At 34.7% G+C, this 24,557-nt stretch overlaps 2 protein-coding genes across 3 annotated transcripts in view; one reads left to right on the top strand and one right to left on the bottom strand.

Annotated features, from left to right (window-relative positions):
- The window catches only part of plbd1a (phospholipase B domain containing 1a), a 364,744-nt gene that overhangs the window by 240,053 nt on the left and 100,134 nt on the right, over window positions 1-24,557 (top strand). The gene's annotated exons all lie outside the window — the stretch shown is intronic.
- Window positions 4,231-22,091, bottom strand: tefb (TEF transcription factor, PAR bZIP family member b). 2 transcript variants are annotated; one of them, NM_001020661.2, is made up of 4 exons: window positions 21,858-22,084; window positions 17,282-17,656; window positions 10,636-10,856; window positions 4,231-8,511 (listed from the first exon to the last, which is right to left on the bottom strand). In NM_001020661.2, exons 1-4 carry the CDS (start codon window positions 21,970-21,972, stop codon window positions 8,296-8,298), a joined length of 927 nt encoding a protein of 308 aa, NP_001018497.2. In that variant the 5' UTR covers window positions 21,973-22,084; the 3' UTR covers window positions 4,231-8,295. The 2 variants fall into 2 exon arrangements, 1 of the variants encoding a protein (NP_001018497.2); XR_012399510.1 differs by having other exon boundaries at window positions 7,206-9,468; window positions 9,556-10,856; window positions 21,858-22,091.

The following is a 24,557-nucleotide window of genomic DNA, read 5'->3' on the forward strand; positions in this document are numbered from 1 at the left end:
TGTGTTTTCAGGTAATGGTGTTTGCCACTGAATCTACACATTTAAAGTGTGAGATGTTCTATTTGTTCTCTCATTTAATGGCCAGGATGATTTTAAATGCAGTAAATCTGTTAATACAAAACTCGTAGTGACGGTGCACATAATTCTTGGTGAGTGCGACTAAATTTTGGTTGGTGCGTCCACATTTTTAAAGATGGAGCAGCAGTGCTGCCAAGCAAAAGGTTTTACGAATATTAAACGACAAAAGACAAGGACAAAATCACTTGAGGCTCTTGACCGAAGCACTTTTGTAGCTCATAAGAAACAAATCCAAGTAAAATTTTTACAGGGAAGATGCTTAAAGCACAGTTTGTTTTATATTTGTCTTCTATTGTATTTATTCACTTTCCATAATGGTGAAAACTTTATCCTCCTAGGGTGGATAAATATGCGGACAGCATATTTTAGCTCTCAAGTGGCTATTTAAAATACCGTTTAATATTTTGTTACAGACATAGTGTCATTCTGCAACTTTTTTTTTTTTTTTTTTTTGGATCTGTTTTTTATTTTGTTTTGATTTTATTTTTATTAAGTTTTTATAAACATTGTAAACATTCTAAGTAAATGTTATTTGTATAGTATCACAAAAAAGAAAACAATTAGAAAGAAAATAATAATAGATATAAATTATAATGGATAAATAATAGTGACAGCTTAAAGAATAAATAAATTAATAAAAAAAATTATTAAAAAAAAAAAAAAAAAAAAGGGGGGTAAACAAATAAATAAATACACTCCAATATATAGGCAATAACTATGACAAAGACAAAGCCCCTGGCAGCCTTTCAAAGATCAAGTAAGTATGTTTTGGTTAATGCCCAGGTCTGTTGAAAAAGTCTGATTTCAGCTGCAAATCTGCAGTCATTTTCTTATATATATATATATATATCTCTATTTCAACCTCTGTGTCCATTCTGTTAAAGTAGGTTGGCGGGTCTTCATCCAGTTCACTGTAATTTTCCTAGCTGTTATTAATAATATGTGTAGTGCAAATAGGTGAGACTTACTGAACTGATCAGGGGGAAGCCATAAAAACTGGGTGCATTGGTATGTCATATCCTAAAATTTTTCCTAATCTCCCTATTAGCCTCCTGCCAACACACTTGTATTTTTGGACATTCCCAAAGTATGTGAACATACAGTAGTCCAGTTCTCCACAATCCCTCCAGCATTGTGATTAATTGTGTAGAACTGTTGAATCTGGCGACCACTAATGGCACTCAATAACCTCATCTTCATCTTCCAGTCGAACTGCTGCCATATTTGACTGCTTTTACCCTTGTGACAATTTGAGCATATCTGTTCCCACATTTCATCCTCTATTATAGTGTTTAACTCTAATTCCCAATTTCTTTTGACGTAATAAGAGTCGTCAGATTTATCCTGCATCTATTTTCTATGTAAATGGGCTACATGATCTTTTAGTAAGCAGACCGTGTTCAGTAATATCTATAAAATATTTTTCTGTTTGTTTAAGATCTTTTAATTATGTCCCATTGCTTATGGTTTGTAAGATTTCAGTGTAAATCTGTTAGATATTTGAGAAAAGGATAATAAGGTCTCCCCATCAAAAAGTTGATTAATTATCTTTAAACCAGTCTTTTTCCATCTGCTGAAGACACTTTCCATTGTAGAAGGAAGAAGTTCTGGGTCATCTTTAATGGGTATTGCTCGTGGTTAGAATATTGTTCCTTTGAATGCTTTTTATACTGTCATATACTTTCATTTTTATACCCAAACACTACTTTGACTGTACAAATTGGGGGGGAAAACATTTTTGCTTTTACTTTCTGATAGTCAAAGCAAATTCACAAAGAAAAAAATTCTATGCTAATAATGCATTTAAAAAAAACAGTCAGGAAAAAGTGTTTTATGTAAATTGACCACAAGTCCACATGTATGGACATCATTTTTCTCTAAAAGTACATCATATCAAAAGATGACACTTACATTTTTATTCTAATAAGGCTCCAATAAGCCCAAACAGCAAAGAGAAATAAAAAAATGCAGGTAACAAAAACACCTTGGGCCTTAAGAGGTTGTGTTTGTCCCATTCTGCTTCAGTGTTAGGAAGTTTGAAATTTAATGATCTTAAAAATGTATAGGCATAATATCAACCTTATATATATATATATATATATATATATATATATATATATATATACAACAGTTCTGTCTGGTTCTCAAATCTGATTGGCTGATAGCCGTGCGATGTTCTGCAATATCAGATCTTCTACAGCCTCTTACAGTTTGTGTATTACTCCGCCCACATACAGCCAGCAAAAAGCTACAGACACTCCAGATCTACAGTTTAAAAGATGCTTGCTCAGCTGTTTAACTGTCAGCTTATGATTTGAATCCAAGGCGGAAGAAAGTAGTTCCTCATACAAAAGCAGTTTTGAGACTCTCCATGTTTGATTTTGTTCTTATATACACAATTATGCCGTCAAACTGTTGTATAAACGCAATATCACACTCGTAGCAGTGCCATATGGCTGTATATCGGCACTGGTGGGTGCACCAAGGCACAACGCACGCCTCCCGCCAGTGCTGATATACAGCCATATCACACTGCTACGAGTGTGTTATTGCTCATATATATATATATATATATATATATATATATATATATATATATATATATATATATATATATATATATATATGAGCAATTCCGTGCAAATGTCAACCTTGCCATAAAAAAAAAATTGTCAAAACATTGAAGCAGTTACTTTTTTTGTTTTTGTTTGTGTAAGCAAGTATTTTTAAAAATACTTTGGTAAATCAAATGTAATAGTTTAAAAATACTTAAAAATGTCTCAATGTTTTCAAAGTCAAACGAGTGCCAATTTCACATCTGTCACATCCGTAACAGAGCTTTTTTTCTCTTAAATACTAAAAAATGTCGAATTAAATAAACTCGATCATGTTTATTCTATAGTGAGCTGACTCTTCTCTTTTGATTCACATGATTTTTACAAATATGTTGTATACTGTAAGCTCACATTGTCACATCCATGTTTATTTCCATCATTTAAAATATAAAACATGTTTACAGATTGATTGTTTTGACTCCATAACTCTGTGGTCTGTTGTCTTGGAACAAAAAATAAACAGATGTTTCAATACAATGTTAACAAACTTTCAACGTAAATTTATTTTAAGATTTTTACTGCAAATGTCTCCACAACGCTGGAATTGCTCATACACACACACATATATATATATATATATATATATATGAGTGAGAGATACTTTTTGGACATGTAACCCAGTTTCCCCCCATGGGTATGGTAAACCAGCAGCGCAAACTGGAATTGGATGATTTTTGGAAAGTGATCTGGCCAATTTGAGTAAGTCAGATCTGTTGAGCAGCAGCGCAGTATGCAATGAACAGTGTTGCGGCAGGTGATTACTTCTGCAGATTCAGTACTATAAAATTGATCAAATTTAATTCTTCAGGGCCTTCATTCGTTACATTTTCGGCTTAGTCCATTTATTAATCTGGGGTCCCCACAGCGGAATGAACCGCCAACTTATCCAGCATATGATGTATGCAGTGGATGGCCTTTCAGGTGCATCCCAAACACTCACATACACTACAATTTTAGCTTACCAAATTCCCCTATAGCGCATGTGTTTGGACTGTGGGGGAAACCGGAGCACTCTGAGAAAACCCACGCCAACATGGGAAGAACATGCAAACTCCACACAGAAATGACCCAACCAGGACTCGAACCAGCAACCTTCTTGCTGTGAGGCAACCGTGCTAACCATTGAGCCTCCGTGCCACCTCTTTGTGGTCTTCAAAAGTCTAACACTCAGCAACCTGCAGACACCCTTGAGAAACGTGATGTTTGTAGCGTCTGGATGAAGGTGATTCACATTCAGATCAGTGTGTGTGTGTGTGTGTGTGTCTGTGTGAAGCAGATGTTATATAACAGCGCTCCAGTGTTCGGCTGATTGTTACATAACGTCAAACTGAGAATAATAATGAACACACCCACACACACACACACACACACACACACACACACACACACACACACACACACACACGCACACACGCACACACGCACGCACACACACACACGACAGCAGTGAAGAACATGATGTGTGTGTGTGTCATCCCACTGCAGTGGTTTCACACACGTGATGATGTCATCAGCCAATCAGAGCGCAGAGCCTCAGCAAGGTCAAATCACTGATACTGTCCTTTATTAATACACAGATACAGTCAGAACATACTGCATTACACCAGCGTCTGTAGAAAAACAACACGGCACTGCTAGAAAAACAAACAAAACAACATATATATATATATTTAAAAATGCACTTGTATATTTAAAATTACATCGTATTAAAGACACACACACACAAAGAAAATGAATGCTACATTAGAGTTGTACAGAGCCCAGCACTGAACTCCACGTCTGGAGTTAATACCACTTCAGATTAAACCCAAAACTAAAGGCCGTCATTTGGACAACGTCACTATTCAGGCCTTAAAAAAAAAAAACGAATATAGAAACGTCCGTCGTGTAGACGTTGAACACAGTGATCGACAGAGTTTGGTTCGTGGATTGAAATCAGACGGGAATTAAAAATAGAAACGTCCACAAACGTGAGCTCACGTCCAAATATGGAAGAGAAGGACACGCCCACTGCACAGCGTCACCATGACAACAGCATGCAGTAACGACTCGCATATTTACAACAGTTCTGCCCGTAAGCTCTTCACACCCGTTTTACAGAAACGCAATCATGACGAAAATATATTGTATTGTGTCGCTATTATTATTATTGTAGATTTATTTTATTGTTCATATACGTCTAAATTTAGGAAACATTTGTCGGAAAAAAAAAAAAATTTCTTGTGGAAAATTATTACTAAAACGCAGCAAATTTTGTATTTTATATTGAAAATTGTGTGTTAATTTTGTAATATTAAAAAATGTAAAACGTGTGAGCACTGAACGCAAACCATGATAGCTATATTATATTCAAATCTATAAAAATGGAAGCACATTACGACCTCTTTTTACGAGTCTCTTTTTGACACGTTTTAGTTTTAAAAACTCCAGGAAACAAGAAAAACAGTAATAAAGGTGATGCTGAACGTCTTCGACTCCAGTTTGCATGTCGAAAAAACCAAGCACATTTATATTACACAATACAACAGTTACCTACAAATGCATCGTTACTATCATTAACTATCATCAATGCAACGTTATTGGAAAGAATACAAATAAAACCAACAGAAAGTGATTCTGCTGTGTTTTATGACTGACGTCGAGCTGCCTCGCTACCCGCTCCTTTAACACAGATCTATTCATATCGTAAATAAGGAAACACGCGTTAGACGCATCTAATCTGAGGTAAAGATGAATGCTATATTATTGCCCTGGATTAAACCCTGAAAACTAAAACAGATCCAGTCCATGAATCGATCGCTCACAGTTAAAATCCCTGCCGGCGGCGTGACAATATTAGCCGCGTCGTCATCATTAATTCGCAAGATCTTTCTGGAAGAACACGCCGACAAACACCAGCTTATTTACATACAAACACCAACATAACATGCGCTTGATTCCTCCAGTACATAAACGCCTAATTTCCTCCATAAGCAGTGGAAAATATAAACGAAGCACTTAAAAATGCTAAAGGCTAATGCTAAACTCGCTGATTCACATGATGAATCAAAACTAAAGATTCAAAAACACTAAAAGAAGGAAAGACGAGCAGAAAATATAAACTTTTTCTCTTGCTTTCCAGCACAAGCATGTTTTGCCACTTTACGTGACTATTTTATTGGAGGAAAAATGCTAAATGCTAATGCTAAACTCACTGATTCACAAGATGAATCATTTGAGTTTAGACTAAAGATTCAAAAACACTAAAAGGAGAAAAGACGAGCAAAAATTATAATCCTTTAAGCATATTTTTTCACCACAAGCATGGTTATTGGAAAAAATAAGCTAAAGTGTTAAAAATCACTGATTCACATAATGAATCATTTGGGTTGAAAGCTAAAGACTCACAAAAGTCCCTCGAAACTCTAAAAGGAGGAAAGATGAGCGAATATCAAACTCCTTTGTGCTTATTTTCCACCACAAATGTTGCCACTTTATGTGACCTAAATTTATTGGAGGAAATGCTAAATGCTAATGCTAAACTCAATGATTCACATTATGAATCATTTGAATTCAATGCTAAAGATTCGTAACAGTCCCTATAATCCTTAAAAGGAGGAAAGACGATTAAAAACCAAAGTCCTTTATGCTTATGTTCCACCACATGCAACTTTTGCCACACCTGTGACTTTATTTTATTGAAAAAAAACAAACAGTTTAAGCTCTAAAAATCCCAGATTCACATTATGAATCATTCGGATTCAAAGCTAAAGATTCATAACAGTCCCTCGAAACCTTAAAAGCCTAAAAACAGCTCATTATACAAAGATATGTAACGTTTTCTACCACAATTCTGCCTCGTTTCTCTTATTTCTGATGACAAATCTGCAGTACATGAACACTAGCAATGTGTCGAATGCAAACAAAGAGAGGAAAACGCTTCTGCGAAAACGCTTTCGGATTCAACGCAGAATCCTTATTTTACACCACAAACACATTTCGCCACATCAGTGACAAGATTATATTGGAAAGAAAAATCTGAAAGTGCTAAAAACTACTGATTCACAAGATGAATCATTTGGGTTCAAACTAAAGATTCAAAAACACTTAAAGGGGAAAATAAACTGATTCACATGAATCATTTGGGTTCAAATTTAAGATTCAAAAACACTTAAAGGGGAAAATAAACTGATTCAAATGAATCATTTGGGTTCAAATTTAAGATTCAAAAACACAATGCGGAAAATAAACTGATTCACATGAATCATTTGGGTTCAAATTTAAGATTCAAAAACACTTAAAGCGGAAAATAAACTGATTCACATGAATCATTTGGGTTCAAACTAAAGATTCAAAAACACTTAAAGGGGAAAACTGATTCACGCTAATCATTTGGGTTTAAATTAAAGATTTAAAAACACTTAAAGAGAAAAAATAAACTGATTCACGTGAATAATTTGGGTTCAACTAAAGATTCAAAAACACAAAGGGGAAAAAACTGATTCACATGAATCATTTGGGTTCAAATTAAAGTTTTAAAAACACTAAAATGAAGAAAGACTACCAAAAATTATCCCCCTTTGCACTAATTTCCCACCACAAGCAAATTTAGCAACTTTAGTGATTTTATTATATTGTAAAAATCAACTAAAAGGCGTTTAAATCCTTGATTCACATGAATCATTTGGGTTCAAAACTAAAGATTCATAACAGTCCCTCGAAACCTTAAAAGCCCTAAAACAGCTCATTATACAAACATCTGACATGTTCTCGAGCATAACTCTGCTTTATTTCCCCTCATCTTTTTAATAATTAATAATGTGTCGAGAGTAAACAATGAGGAAACGCTGAAAACCAGACGGAAAGACTCGCAGAAACACCATCAGATTCTCCATTTGACTTATTTTCTACCACAAGCAGATCTAGCCACATCTCTGACTTTATTATATGGCATAAAACACGCTAAAATCTCAGATGCACTGAATCAATCACTTGGGTTCAAAACTACAGACTCAAAACAGTTTATCATATGAAACCTTTTCTATCACAAGTCCGCCTCACGTTTTCCTCCTGCTCTTATTTTTAGTGCTGAATCTCCGGTACACAAGTATTAATCATTTATCGAGTGTAAAAAAAACACTCAAAATTAGAGGGAAATCAAAATCCTTTACACTTAATTTCCACCAGAAGTAAACGTAGCCGCATCGCAGACTTCATTATACTGGAAATAAATAAAATCTGTAAATTTACTGACTCATATAATGAATCACTCGAGTTCAAAGTAAAGATTGGAAACAGTCCCTGATCCCCTAAAAGCAGCCGATAATAAAAACACCCGCGCCGTTCCTCCCACGCTTCAGCCTCATGCGCGCGTTTTCTGCGTCAAACCTCCGGTGCGGAAACGAAATGAACGTGTCGAGTGCTAACGAGGTGTGAGGAAACGCTGAAAACTAGCTGAAGAGAAGAGTCTGAACTCTGCCGGACCGACCGTCAGCGACCTCGCGGAGGGGTCAGGATGAGGTGTGAGGGGTCAAAGGTCATGCTGTGGTCAGTGTTGCTGTGTGTTTTTGGACCGTCGGCCTGGTCTCGTCCACACGCCTCTGAGTGTGTGTGCGTGCGTCCCTCACAGCGAGCCGTACTTGGCCTCGTACAGCGCCATGATCTTCTGGCAGCGGCCGCAGTCTTTGCGCAGCTCTGCCACCTGCTGGCGAAGCGCTGCGTTCTCCCGCTCCAGGAACGAGGCTCGCACTGCAATCTGGTTCTCCTTGAGACGCCGGGCATCACGGGAACGCTTCGCCGCCACATTGTTCTTCTTCCTCCGTGACCAGTATTTGTCATCCTGACAAACAAAAATCATGATCATTTTAATGTTTGGTATTAGGATTGAGATGTACAATCTTGTTTTCAAGGGGGTCCCACAGTGTTGCACAATCTAGACATAGGCGATAACCAGTTTCAAGGTTTACTGCAGTTTGGAAAAGTCAAGGTTTTAAAAAAAACGGTAATAAAAGACTGTAATACTGTTCCTAAAGTCTACACTACCTGACAAAAGTCTTGTCGATTATCCAAGTTTTAGGAACAGCAAATAATAAGTTGACTTCTAGTTGATCATTTGGTATCAGAAGTGCCTTATATGAAAGGCAAAGGCCTCTAGATGACGCTTATTTGACCACGATACAATAGGATCATGCCTTGATTTTGAATGATTTCATTAGGACAGTAAGGTTTGAATTTGATGCTGCGTTCACACCAGACACGAAACGCGCGTCAAGCGCGAGTGATTTACATTTTAAGTAAATGCAAACGTGCGAAAAGACATCCTGCAGCGCAAATGGCGCGATATGCGCAAATTGATTGTTTTGCACGTTTGACGTTTCGCGCGAGTTCGAAAATCTGAATTTCAGCAAACATTCGCGCCGCGTTAACCAATCATAAGCTTGCTCTTGTGGGGCCGTGATTGTGACGCATCACCTGTTGTGGGTGTCCCAGGGGAAATCTCCCAGCCGACACCGACAAGAAATTCATCAAACTGGGTTGGGCTCAGTCAGAAGCACCGCTGAAAACCTCCATCAGCCAGGTTCAGTTTCTGGAGGAGTTTATGAGCTCACAGAGCTGCTGGACCTCTGAAAGGATGTAGTGGACTCAGACACGACCCTAAACGTATCGACGCTGTTTATCATCCTTCATGAAGCACATAAACACTGTTATTTTCTTCATAAAATCCATGTTAGCCATTTAGCTATGAAGCTAGAGTCACCGGGCAGACAGAAGCCCTGCCCATCACGCGAATCCACGTCTGTTCTGAAGTGAATTTGACGCGCGAATGAAGCGGATTTGACACGCGAATGAAGCGAGTAAACTCAAATGTTCATGCGCTATTTACGCAATAATGTTTACTCTGGTGACTGGACTGGCCAATCCTGCAGCAGCTAAACCATCTTTTTGCTTTCAGGAGCTTTGATGTGGAGGCTGAAGTATGAGCAGGAGCGCTGGCCTGCTGGAGAATTTGCCCCCTCTTGTGGTTTGTAATGTAATGGACAGCACGAGCAGGGTTCAACGTTAAGAATTTTTTCTACTGGCCTGATCGGACCATAGTTCAGATTTTTACTTGCCCTGCCAATATTTTCACTGGCCCTACAAAAAAAAAAAGTTAATAGCTATTTCTTAGCCACAAATTTAAAGAAAATGTGTCACAATGTTTGTGATTTATAAATATATAAAGTATGAATGAGAATAACTGTATTATTTTGCTCATATGAATTCAGAAAAGTGCCGATATGTGTGGGTCACATATTTGTCAAATATATTTGTTTTGATAAAACTGTGCTGTGAAAGTGTTATTGTTGTTAATATTTTGAGCAAAGCATAAAAAAAATCATTTTTCTCATCATCCTTTGCTCGTATTTACCTAATTTAATGGAGGAAACTGTGTGATTAATGTTGATTAATATGAAGATCATAAACATCTTAAAAAGTCAATTGATGTAGTGAATAGCTGATCTTTATTTGAAGTTTCTTCAGAAGGTGACACGCTTAAATTATCTATCATATTAACGGTAATATTTAAGTGTTTATGGACTGATTTATATATGTTTATAGTTTTTGTTATGGATAGACATTTGAAAAATACTAATAAAAATTCGGTCACTATTTACTCTCCCTTTACTTGTCAAACCTTTATGAGTTTCTTTCCTCTGTTGAACACAAGTGAAGATATTTTAAAGAATGCTGGAAACCTGTAACCATTGATTTCCACAGTAGTTGTTTTTTATTCTATGGAAGTCAATGATTACAGGTTTAGCCTAATATAAAACTGTACTTTAGCCTAATAATATAGCAAATAGTTTTTATTGGGTGGACTGTCCCTTTAAGATGTTATTATTGAATCATGCTCTTTGTTTATGTTGAACAGAAAACTCATGAGAAGCTTTGAGGTTTGAGCAGCAGTTGTTGTTTTGCTCACCTTGGCGTCTTCAGGAACGAACACCTTCTTGGCCTTCTTGATCATGGGCTGTGGCTTGAGCTCGTCCTCGGAGAAGCGGTGTTTGCGCGGGTTGAAGAGCTCTCCTCCGGGAACGCTGGACAGCACCAGGTCTGTGGGGTCCGGCTGGAAGGACACGTTCACCTCGATGTCCTCCGGGGACACTGGAGATGGTGTAGCACGCTCAGGAACAGAGGAGGGCTCTGGTGGATTAAAGAAACAGAGAGACGTTCTGTCAAGATCTGATGAGGGTGAGACGCTCAAACACAGCAAAACACCAGCAGGGGAAATAAGATAATGATAATAAGTAGGGATGTAACGGTATCAGAATTTCACGGTACGGTAATACCTCGGTATGAATGTCACGGTACGGTATTTATTGAATCATTTACAGGAAAAAAAAAAACTTTTGAAAACACTCCAAAAAAGTGCCAAAAGTGTCAATGACATACAAATTAGCCATCTATCTGTTAGCTTTGAAACAGGAACTTCAATTTTAATAACAAAAAATTATTAAACCATGTAAAAAAATAAAGTTTCAATTTAGCATTGTTAAAAACTCATCACATTTAACATTTAATCACTCACTTAGATAGAGATGGGTTTAAAGGAAAATTATCATATAACTATAATCTGGTAAAAGCTGGTATCTCTGGGTATTTACAATGTCCCCTGCAACAGAAAAACCCCTCTCATTTGGGACTGAGGTTTCTGGGACAAGAGAGATATGACTTGGCCCATGTTGACAGCAGTGGGGTAACGTTGTGCATTGTCTTTCCCCCACTTGAGAGGACAAACCATGAGTGAGATAGAGGTCTCTTTGCGGTACAAGTCAATGTCTGCATCAATCTGAACAGTGTGCTGTGTTTCTGCAGTCCCCATGACTGTTATTAGTCGTATTCCCCAACTTGCAGGCACGTGCACACATAGGGCTCAACCTGTGCAGTGCACATGCCCTTTTTAGTCTTGGATAGAAAATGCCCTTCCAAAACGATCAAAAGTGCCCCCGCGACGCGACACAACCTCCGTCCAGTCCAGCCCTTTAGTAGGCGCGCGATAACACCTCTCTTGAGTATGCGCGCTCAACCCCCCCTCGGCGCTTTACAATACGCGCGCCACAACACAGCTGATCAGCACGCGCGCGACAGCACCGCTATTCAGCACGCGCGCGGCGACAACACCCGCTTTAGGTTCGATCATTTCCATCTTTTTTTCATCTCCGCTACTAGCAGCACACTCCATTTCCGCATTACTGGATCTGTAGAGACAACAGACCGCAAAGGATTATGGCCACGCCGGGGCTGATGGGAATTGTAGTTTTCGCTACCTCCCATTCGCTTCATTCGCCTGAGCAAATTTTCTCAGAAGACCTATAGTTTTACCGAGTCATGCGACTTCGGTAATATCGAAATGCGACTTCGGTAATATCGACCGTTACATCCCTAATAATAAGTTAAAAATAAATCAGATCTCATACTTTAATCTTCTTCACACTGAGTACTCATTCCAGAGAGCTTCCCTTTCCTTAAATATGTAGTAGACACAGTTGAGGGAAAATCATTTTTGTTCAAATTTAATTTATTAATTTACTCCTTTTTTATGCACTCACTCACTCACTCATTCATTCTTTTATTTATTTATTTATTTATTTATTTATTTATGTATTCCTTTATTAATTCATAAACTTCCTTACTTCCTTTATTCATTCATTCTCTTATTTATTCATTCAATTTTTTTTTAAATGATTTCTTTATTTGTTCAATCCTTTTATTCATTCATTAATTCATTACTTTTTATACATTCAATTATTTGTTGATTCATTCCTTTATTTATTTATTCATTTATCCATTAATTTATTTATTCATTCATTTATCCATTCCTTTATTTATTTATTCATTTATCCATTAATTTATTTATTCATTCATTTATCCATTCCTTTATTTATTCATTCATTTATCCATTCCTTTATTTATTCATTCATTTATCCATTCCTTTATTTATTTATTTATTCATTTATCCATTAATTTATTTATTCATTCATTTATCCATTCCTTTATTTATTCATTCATTTATCCATTCCTTTATTTATTCATTCATTTATCCATTCCTTTATTTATTCATTCATTTATCCATTCCTTTATTTATTCATTCATTTATCCATTCCTTTATTTATTCATTCATTTATCCATTCCTTTATTTATTCATTCATTTATCCATTCCTTTATTTATTCATTCATTTATCCATTCCTTTATTTATTCATTCATTTATCCATTCCTTTATTTATTCATTCATTTATCCATTCCTTTATTTATTCATTCATTTATCCATTCCTTTATTTATTCATTCATTTATCCATTCCTTCGTTCATGTATTCTTTTATTAATTCATTCATTCCTTAATTTACTCATTTATTCTTTATGTATTTTTTATTTATTCATTCCTTTATTTATTCATTCATCCATTCCTTTATTTATTAATTTATTCATTCATTCCTTTATTTATTCTTTTATTAATTCATTCATTCATTCCTTCAGTTATTCATTCATTATTTATGTATTTTTATTAATCCATTCCTTTATTTATTCATTCCTTCTTTAACACATTTACTCATTTATCCATTCCTTTTATTAATTCATTCATTCCTTCATTTATTCATTCATTCTTTATGTATTTTTATTCATCCATTCCTTTTTTTATTCAATCATTCCAGTATTTATTCATTCATTTATTCCTTTATTTTTGTCATTCCTTTATATATTACTTTATTTATTTATTTTATTCATTCATTCATTCATTCATTCATTCATTCCTTTATTTATTCAATCATTCCAGTATTTATTCATTCATTCATTCCTTTATTTATTCATTCCTTTATATATTACTTTATTTATTTATTCATTCATTCATTCCTTTTTATTCAATCAATCCAGTATTTATTTATTCCTTTATTTATTATTTTTTTATATATTACTTTATTTATTCATTCATTCCTTTATTTATTCAATCATTCCAGTATTTATTCATTCATTTATTCCTTTATTTATTAATTCCTTTATATATTCCTTCATTTATTCATTCATTCATTCATTCATTCTTCATGTATTTACTAATTTATTTATTCAATCGTTTAAATATTCATTCATGTATCCATTCATTTATCCATTCGGTTATTCCTTTATTCATTCATTCCTTTATGTATTTATTAATTTTTTATGTATTAACTCCTCCATTTATTTCCTTGAGTTATTCATTAACTGCTTCATTTATAATTTTCTTATTTATTAATTCATTCATCTATTTATTCACTTTTTTATTCATTCATTCCTTTATGTATTAATTAATTTTTCATTCCTCCATTTATTCAGTTATTCATTCATTCATTCATTTTCAATTCCTTTAATTAATCATTAATTGTATCATTCATTCACTCATTTATTCATTCACCCATTCATTTCTTTATTTATGCATTCATTTATTCCTTTATTTGTTAATTTATTAATTGGTTCCTTCAGTTATTTAGTCATTCCTTTATTTATTTATTTTATCATTCATTCATTCATGTATTCCTTTATTCATTCATTCACCTTTCCACAATTTGAGGTGTAAAACTTAAAATAGGCTGCTGGAGAAAACAGATTATGGCATATGAAACTAATTTAAGGCGGACAGACACACAAACCAACCAACCAACCAACCAACCACCTTCTTATATGAGCTCAGCTTACCCAGTTTAATAATAACTCCACTCAAATGTTTTGGCTCAGTTATTAGCTGGAGTTACTGGACAGAAATAGTTCTCTTTCCACTAATATATAAACACCCGAATCCATTACCATGATCACCTATTTTCCACACATTATAAACCACCATCATCATAATCGCAATACTCTGTTATCAAAATAAACACGCTTTGAGAAAATACTGAGAATCTAGTTAGTAAAGCTGGTCTAAACATGTACAAGCTGCTCTTCTAAAACAATAGTACTATGCATTTAGATTTATCAAGTTTTGTTGGTTAAGTTGTGTTCCTGGCATCACTTTGAGCAAATTTAGATTATACTTTGTTTTAATAATGAGCTATGCAGTGTGCACAAAAGGTCAACCCAGTGCTTACAATGCCTATTTAAGGGTTAAGCCACTAATAGGCAATGTTGCCAAGTCTGGGCTACTTTTAAACACTTGCACGTGTTGTTGTTTTCCTCAGGTTAAATGCTTGACATATTGCACTGCTTATATTTAGCTGAAATAATTGCATTTAAATTATTTATTAAATGTACATGCTGCCAATGATTAAAACTCTGCTAGGATAATGAAGATTTTTTTTTCCCATAGTAACAGACCGGCAGGTATATCCAGTGCTGTTTCTAAATAATATCTAAACAGTATTTTAAAGCTACAGAAAAAAGTCTATTGATTACAATTTAATTAGAAAAATATTGAATATTTATTTTAGGTAAACTGAGTAAAAAAAAATTTGATAAATTAAGTAAGATGAATAAAACAATTTGTGTAATAATAATAATAATGATAATAATAAGTTTTGGCTTCACTTCTGCCAGAGTTGTTCTAGATTTATGAAAGCAGCCACTGAGTAATTACTTGAAAGAAGTAATCTTCAAAAATTAAATTGTGTATAATCATAAAGTGATGTAAAATGTGTTGTATGTGTGGAGATAAATGGTTTTAAAAACATTGTGAATATGTCATACGTTTTTTAAAATACCAGGGAAAAACGTTTACATTTTTGATTATATTGATGTTTTCCCAGAGATGGGTTGCAGCTGGAAGGGCATCCGCTGAGTAATACATGTGCTGGATAAGTTGGTGGTTCAATCCGCTGTGGCGACCCCAGATTAATAAAGAGACTAAGCCAAAAAGAAAATGAATGAATGATTATATTGTCGTGTAAATCTAGCCTTATAGAGTTTGAGCATGTGAAATTCTGTCGTACGACGCTGCGAAAAGGGGCGGGATTAAACAAGATGATTGGACATTGAAAAAAAGCGAGTGATTGCTCCACATTTTAAATTTCTACACAGAAAGGTCATGTTCTTCAGTGCAGTCACATGATGCGATTTCGCAGGTCAGAGTTCACCAAGCTTGAACTTTGCAATTCAGTGAACTGTGAAACTTGCGCTTCCGGTCTGTCGCATTCACGTGCGTATGAATGAAAGTCTATGGGGTGAAAAGTGCAGTGTGACCATGGCTTTATACTACCTTTCATCACCAATATTTGTACTATCAATACAGGAAATATGACTTTTATCTAATTATGGACTTCAGAGATACAAGGTCTATCGCCATTGAATAAAGTAGTCAACAATTATAGTTGATAAAAAAAAAAAAGTTTATGAAATGGGTCTACAGCACCATTGTCTGACTATTGAACAACACCTATTCTTGTCTAAGGACAGTTTGGATAAAACGGTTTTAATCCACCTAAAATATCGACTACAGTAAATCCTAGATACTGTTCAACAACCCAGTTGACATAATTAAATTGTGCAGATGACTTCAGGGCTGCAACAACTAATAGATCAACTATCGATAGTGAAAAATTTGTTGTCAATAAATGTAATTATTGATTCATAGATGTTGTGTCGAATTCAGTTTAACCTCAGATTTGTGTTCCCGCTTCACAAGCTGTATTCACGTACAGAGCTTGAACACAGTGAGACATTACATATTTAAAACCAGCAAACAACAACAGTGAAAGTTTGCTTCGTCTACTTCTGTTTAAAAAATAAGAATTTGTTGTTTATTTATATTTTTAAAATTTTTGCTTAATATCTTATTGTCATTATATTCATGTCCTAATTTCAAAACGTGAATATAATAGGAGTGCAACACTCGTTTTGCTTTTTGTTTATTTATATTTTGTGATATTTAAATTACTGTTCAAAAGCAAACTTTGTTTTTCATTGAAGGTTTGAAATGTCAACATTAAAGATCAAAACTTTTGTATTTTTTTAAGTATAATTTTATACATAAATAATAGCTTGATTAACAGATTAATACAGTTGTAATACGGAAAACGGCTTTAAAAAAATGTAGTTTTTATTTGAAATAAAAATTAATCTCCCAAATAATCGATTATCAAAATAACTGGGTAACATTTTACAATAAGGTTGTATTAATTAATGTTATTTAAAATTAGTCAATGACAATTCATTGTTAGTTCATGTTAACTAATGTTGCAATACCTAAAGGTTAACAACCACGAGTTTGAACTTTAATAATGCATTAGTAAACGTTAGACCAGGGGTGTCAAACTCAATTCCTGGAGGGCCGAAGCCCTGCACAGTTTAGTTCCAACCCTGCTCCAACACACTTACCTGTAGGTTTCAAACAAGCCTGAAGGACTCAATTAGTTTGATCAGGTGTGTTTAATTAGGGTTGGAGCTAAACTGTGCAGAGCTGCGGCCCTCCAGGAACTGAGTTTGACACCTGTGCTTTAGACTATGATTAATAAATGCAAGTATAGTTCATAATTAGTTCATGTTAGTAAATACATGAACTAATGAAACCTGGTTGTAAAGTGTGATCAGTAATTGTGTGCTGCATCCTAGATGGGTTTCTTGTTTTAAAATGTGCTAAAAACTATTTTTAAAAATAGTGTGATCTGACCTGCAGTGGTCTCCTCGCTCAGCTCCTGTTCTGCTGTTTGACTGTCAGACAGATCCTCGTCTTGCTCTGTCTGCATCTGTTCAGGCATCTCCGGGACGGCTGCGGGCTCCTCTGAGTTCTCAGAGGACGCCTGTGTTTCGCCATCCCGCCGCTCGGCCTCCAGTCCGCGGTTCAGCTCCTCCTCCAGTGAGACGGGGATGCCGTTCTCCAGCAGGAACTCGTCCAGGTCCATGTACTCCAGGTGGAAGGTCTCGCCGTCGTACGGGATGGTTTTCTCCCAGATGGCGGGCGTGAGGGAGGCGGAGACGCCCCCTGAAGCCCCGCTGCCAGCGGACGCCCCATCGCCAGCAGAGGCCTGCTTCTCCTTCTCGATATCTAAGAGGAAAAGCAGACTTTAGTTATATGTATACAGATGAAGTGTGAATTATTTACCCCAATTTCTGTTTAATGGAACGAAGATCACATTTCTAATCATAATATAGTTTTAATAACTCATCTCTAATAACTGATTAATTTTCTCTTTGCCATGATGACAGTAAATAATATTAGACTAGATATTCTTCAGGACACTAGTATACAGCTTAAAGTGACATTTAAAGGCTTAACTAGGTTAATTAGGGTAAAGTTAGGGGAATTAGGCAAGTCATTGTATAACAGTGGTTTGTGCTGTAGACTATCCAAAACTAATATAGCTCAAAGGGGCTAATAATATTGACCTTAAAATGGCTTTAAATAAATTCAAATCTGCTTTTATTCTAGCCGAAATAAAGCAAATAAGACTTTCTGAAGAATATTAGAGGAAAAGAAAAAAATCACAGGGGCGAATCATTCTGACATTAACTGTATATATATAAAAAAACACTTTATTGTAAAGACAACGGCGAATCTAACAGTGCAAAAATAAAACTAATTTACACAATTGTATTATTAGGAGGGTAAGAATCATCTCGTTTTCAAGGGGGCCCTCAATGTTTGTAAATATATAGACAAATGGCAAATACTGTAGAGCAGTAATACAACCATCATTACAATACAATAAATACAAAAACAAAACAATAATCAACACACACAAATACACAAACTCTCAATTATCTAACCACAAAACAATACGCATCTTCCACATTATATTAATGATATTCAATATTACTATAACCTTCCAATGAAATATAAATATTCAGTATACCACTGGCAAACAGAGATCAGAAACAAATACAAGTATTGAGTAAATAGTGTACAAGAGCATTTCTAAACATTGGCTTGTATTCTTATTTTGTTGTGTATACTTGTAGTTCTTTGAGTTTGAGAAAAGCACATTATAAATAAAATCCAATATTATTATTTGAAAAAGACTAACATTAAATGTTTTTAAATACATGAGCATCACTTTTGGGTCAGTCAATACTGACTACCTGTCTGAATTTTGGCTAAAGGTGGAGGTGTTGCAAAAATTGATGGAGTTGGCCACCTCAATATCCTCTATTAGAGCTGCACGATATAATGTTTCAGCATCAATATCACAGTGTGTGATTATTTGAAATAGTCACATCTAGGCATGGGATGATAACCGTTTTCAAGGTATACCGCGGTTTGGAAAAGTCAAGGTTTTAAAACTGGCAGAATTTTCAGTAATACTGTTCCTAGGGTATGTGTAAGATTTTTTATTTACACTTTTTTTGTTTTCTAGGACAACAGTATCTTCAGCAGAAAAAAATATCCAAAGGTGCCATTTTAAATCATAAAGAAATCTGTGTTTATGATACCAATGAAGACAGCAGAAGTCAATTATTTATTTTCATTATTTAGCCTGACATGTTTACGGCTCCAAAATATTATAAATCTTTCAAAAAATATAATATATTGTTTTTAGAGAGGGAAAAAAGTTTTTTTTTTTTTAACCAGACATTTTTAAAATATATATTTTAGAGCAGTAATCACAATACCGTGATGTTTTTATCCAAGGTTATCATACAGTCAGAATCTTATACCGGCCCATGCCACATCGCAAGTATATGCAATCAGTGTTGAGTCAGGATTATAACTGATCACTTTGCAAGTGTTTTTTGATGCCTGTGACTAAAAGAGGATTTTAAAAGCATAAAGACTTAAGACAATATCCATTTGAAAACTTATTAATGATTAATTTTATTGAACTATTTACAAAACAAACACTATTATACACTATGTATTTTACATATGGTTATTCAATTACATGCTGAATATAGTTAGACTCATCAGAAAACAATAAAACAATGTCTTTTTAATTTGTACCTTTTTCTTTGAGTTTATCTATGCCTGTAGATTGTTTATGATATTTTATGCAGATGCACTTTTAGAATCATCCCAATCAATCTTAAATTATTCCAAATAGTTATTAAACTCTTCTAGCGAAATTATATTAATAATCGCTATATATATATATATGTGTGTGTGTGTGTGTGTGTGTGTGTGTGTGTGTGTGTGTGTATGAGCAATTTCATGCAAATGTCAACCTTGCCATGAAAAAAAGTTTTCACCAAAATATGGAAACTGTTTCTAAGTTTTTTTTGTGTAAGGAGGTATTTTACAGTACTTTAGAAATACTCAAAAATGCATGTGTCAATGTTTTCAAACTAGTATGTTTAATTTAACAAAGTCACACAAGTGGCAATTTTACATCCGTCATATCAATAACGGAGAGACGTCACATCCATAACGACACTTTTTTCCTCATAAATGTGAAAATAATAAATAAAAATCAATCATGTTTGTTGTATAGAGAGCCAACACTTCTCCTTTTGATAAGCGTTATTTTTTTAGTTGTGCAGTTTAATCCACAGAATTTCTACAAAGCATGTTGAATACTGTAAACCCGCAGACTTGTGTTGTCACATCCATAACTCTTGTTCATTTCCTTTATTTAAAGTACAAAACACGTTTACAGATTGATCTTTTTCTGCTCCTTTAACTCTGTGGTCAGTTGTTCTAGAACATATATGATGTTTGAATATAATGTTAACATATACTTTCTATGTCAATTTATGTTTTGGGTTTTTACTGAAAATGTCACATCCATAACGCCAGAATTGCTCATATATCACAGAATAAAAAACATCGCAAAGTTTTTTTCCAGTATCATGCAGCCCTATTCTCTATGTAGTAAATAAACCCCTGATAATGTCTTTCTCTCGCCTCTTGATTTTGAGATTAACTCAGAGCTTTATTCTTGACAGATTTATTAATATACTGATACTTAAACATCAATACTTACAGCAGTGTAACCTGTCATTAAAAGGGATAGTTCGCCTATAAAGTCGAACTGTCAGCATTTCCTCAACCTCCAACTTGTTCCAAACCTGTTTCTTCCCCCTCCTGAACATAAAGCCAAGAACTAAAACTAAACTAAAACCAAGATGGTGGTGCAACCAGACACAGTGGCTTCTTGTGGCCCACAAAGTAAAGGAGGATATACTGAAGAATGATGGGAAAACAGCACTGACCTCCACAGGATTTTTTGTTCTTACAATGAATGTCAATGGTTGTTTTTTCCAACATTCCTCTGAATATCTTTATGTTAAAGAGAAGCAAATATTAAAAGGTTTAAAACCAACTGAGTGTGAGTAAATGATGAGAAATTAAAGTATGTGTGAACTATCCCTTTAATAACTTTAAAAGGGCACCACAGGCCACAGATCAGCCAGTTAATTCTGTAAGTAGTCTAGCTTTGTAACTAGCTGCGTAGGTGGTCAACAAGTGAAAGTGTTTGTCAAACTGGCAAACCCAACAGGTAAAATAATAATAATGATGATGATGATGACTATTATTGATTAAATTCATAAAGCAACCATGTCTTTCACAATATTCTAATGTTAACACACTTCTCAACAGCAAAATGCAAGAATATAAATGACTAACCTACAGACCTGAGTGAGTTCAACATCTCAGCAAAGCCTAAAACACTAACAATGAAATAGTTTTCACTTATTGCTAATATAATGGGTCAAAAATATAAGATGGATATTAATAAATAAATGAAAAATACTGAAACACAGCTTCTATTTGACATTTTGGGTCAATATTTATATTAATTTTAATTCTAACTACATGATCTTCATTAGAAAGTCACCGAAATGTAATTCATACCCATCAAATATGCATTTCCTATAAATAAGAGACGTTTAAGGTGAATTAAAAGCTGTTTCAGTGTTGTTTTGATGATTTTGGGGACTATTTTCGTCATAACAACAATAACAAAGCCATGCCATGGTAACAACATGATACATGCACACATATTTCAGTATATAGATGTCCTGGGCATGTAGCAAGACACTTTTAGTAAGGATTATCGTGTAAAAAGACGAATGAAGTCATAAAACACGGAAGTACGGCGGTCTCTCGACCTCAGAGCATCAATTATAAACACGCTCTCTGAGGGAACTTTCTGTTCTTTCGTGAGTGAAGGCGCAGCTGAGGAGGTGAAGCCAAGTGCATGAACACACACACACACACACATACTTGAACACACACACTTGAACACATTTACACATAAACACAACAACAACAAGTGAACGCCATTCCGTCAGCTTTAATCATCTCCTACCGTCGTCTTGATCCTCCAGTATGTTTGGAGGCGGAATGTTCATGATCTTCTTCAAAACAAAAGCGGACGATTTCTGCTGACCGATGACCACAGTCTCCAGCGCGTGTCCAGGCATCATTAGCACGATGTTTTCGGGGTCAGATATTAAAGGTGTGTCGATAATTTCGGTTAAAGCTCCTGTTTCCGTTTGAGCAAGCCAAAACAACAGCGTAGCGACCCACTCCTGCGTGTACTGGGCGAGATAATCGCATATTCATGAAGTACGCGCCACTCAAAACGCCGATTAGCTGCCTCTCCAACAGGTCATGAATATTTAAGCTGATAGGGCGTGTTGTTTTGAAACTCGCTCTCTTATTGGTCGACTGTTTATCCGCTTCGCTGAACGCCACGGCAATGTGCGGAACAAGACAAGCGAGTGTCTTTTGTTCCCCAAAACAGACGAATACAATCTTTACCGTGACCCTGAACACAAACAAACGAAATCAACAGATCATGTCCCCCTTATTACAAGTAAATGCGTCAAAAATGGGTATCAATGCTAAACGCCAGGTTTATATCTACACTAGATAGCAATAATCGTGTTAGGTGCATTTGTGACTTTAAAGCTGACTTCTTAATACTTTTAAAACATGTTTAATAGACATAAAGAGCGTGTTTATGTGCTCGTGCTGTTGTATTTTTCCACCCTAGCGGTGAGCTCGTGCCTTCCCACGTGCCGCCAGCACGGGGCTCTGGGTGGGCGGGGCTAGCGCACGTGCGGAGTACAGCTGTATTCATCACCACTGTGAAGGTGTTCAGTGTCGCATTTGCAGAAAAAAAAGCCACTAGATTAGGGAAAAAGATTTGTAAAATCCCTTTCCTTACAGAAATCTATGAGTCACTTAAGCGTGACATGTCAAACATACATGAAAGGTGCGGTTTTGGAACATTTTCCTATTAAAAATTCACGTTTTTTTTACATTATATTTTGAATATACGTGATTATTTTATCCATTTAACATTATTATTGCATAGTCCTCTAAATCTTTGGGAATGCAGTGCATTGCTCATACCTTTCATGACACCCTTTAGTCATTTTGTAATGATACTGCCCATTGTTTGTGTGTTTCAGAAATTAAATAAAGTCATTTGCAGGTTTAGAAAGTCATGATGAAATGCAGGATATACGGAAAAATGATGATGCAAAAACTGAAGCATTCAGATACAAGAATAAAGTAATGACCCCATTTAAAAGATTATTATAAAATAATGAAATCAAAAGTTTGTACAGCATTATTGTACTTTTACAATTCTATAGTTTCAAAGACTCTTTAGAAAAGGTGCACATGCTTTCATTCCCCTGTCCAATAACAGAATAATTGAACAAAATTATAAATTTATACATAGGATGTATCTGACCCCACTTCGTTTGAGCAAAATGTACCCTAATGTATCACCCAGGTGTCACAGATGTAAAACCTATTTAGGATCAATCATGCATGTTTTTTGGGAATGCAAAAAGCTAAAATGTTTCTGGAAAGCAGTACAGGACTTTACAGCCAAAGCTTTGCAAGTTCCATTGGACAACACACCAACACTATACCTCTTTAGTACAGAACTGAACAAGACACTTGATCCTATTTCTATAAAGAGACTCGGCATCATCTCCTATATAGCAAAAAAATGCATTTTGCTCAACTGGAACCAACAAAAACCTCCAACATTTGAACTCTTTATAAAACTCTTGAATGAAACAATGCCCTTGGAACAATATACATACTACTTAAAAAACAAAGGGGATGCCTTTCAAAAAATATGGATGCCTCTAATGATCCTCTGACTCTATGAACACATCTGATGTATTTTCACAATATGTGTGACCTTAATCACTGCATAACTTTGTGTATTATGTTTTATTTTTATTTTTTTTGTATTTTGTTGGTATGTTTATCTATTTCTTTATTATTATTATTTTGAAATAATTTAATTATAGATTTTTTTTCTCTTTGCCTTTTGCTGCTATATTTGTCTACTGATACATTTGTCTTTGCCCTTTTTTGTTTACGTTTGTATGTTCATTAAAACCAATAAAAAAAAGAAAAAAAAGAAAAGGTGCACATTACCGCATTACAATTAGATTAATTTAAAGTTCCAAACAAATATAAGTTATTATATAGTTAACCTGCAGTTTTATAGCATATAGGAGATGTCTATGTTTAATGAAGTGCATTTGTGTGTCTATGTTATCTACAAATTGAACATTGCAGAGTTAAATCATCTCTGACCGTGTTTCTGAAAACGCCTTTGTGTTGCCAAATCAAACAAAGGATTAATTTATATATGTAAATGTCAAAATTGTGCTAGAGAAATAATGTAATACACGAATATACAAATAATAATAAATAATAAAATTAAAATATATGGGTATATCAAATCTATAAAACATTTTAATAAACGATTTAATTATTTAAAAATATTCATCTGATTAAATAAGCTTTATATTGATATAAAATTAGGCCTAATTACAAAGTTGATTGAAACTCAATATTTAGTTTCAGTTGGTGGTTCATCAACATACTGAAAAAAAAAACGTCTCAGAGCTTCCAGTTCATGCAGAAAGATTTCTTATTATACACTACCTGACTAAAGTCTTGTCGTCGATCCCAGTTGTAAAAGCAACAAATAATTGCTTATTTTTTTAAATGTTAAGTTTAACATTGC

Source organism: Danio rerio, chromosome 3 (assembly GCF_049306965.1).
Source record: "Danio rerio strain Tuebingen ecotype United States chromosome 3, GRCz12tu, whole genome shotgun sequence".
Taxonomy (NCBI): Eukaryota; Metazoa; Chordata; class Actinopteri; order Cypriniformes; family Danionidae; genus Danio; species Danio rerio.

Excerpts from the sequence above, each read along its gene's own strand:
- tefb (NM_001020661.2), bottom strand. The coding sequence starts at position 21,972 with ATGCCTGGACACGCGCTGGAGACTGTGGTCATCGGTCAGCAGAAATCG. Across the intron at positions 17,657-21,857 it reads ACTGGAGGATCAAGACGACG|ATATCGAGAAGGAGAAGCAG; the intron begins GTAGGAGATGAT and ends TTTTCCTCTTAG. Across the intron at positions 8,512-10,635 it reads TCGTTCCTGAAGACGCCAAG|GATGACAAATACTGGTCACG; the intron begins GTGAGCAAAACA and ends TTTGTTTGTCAG.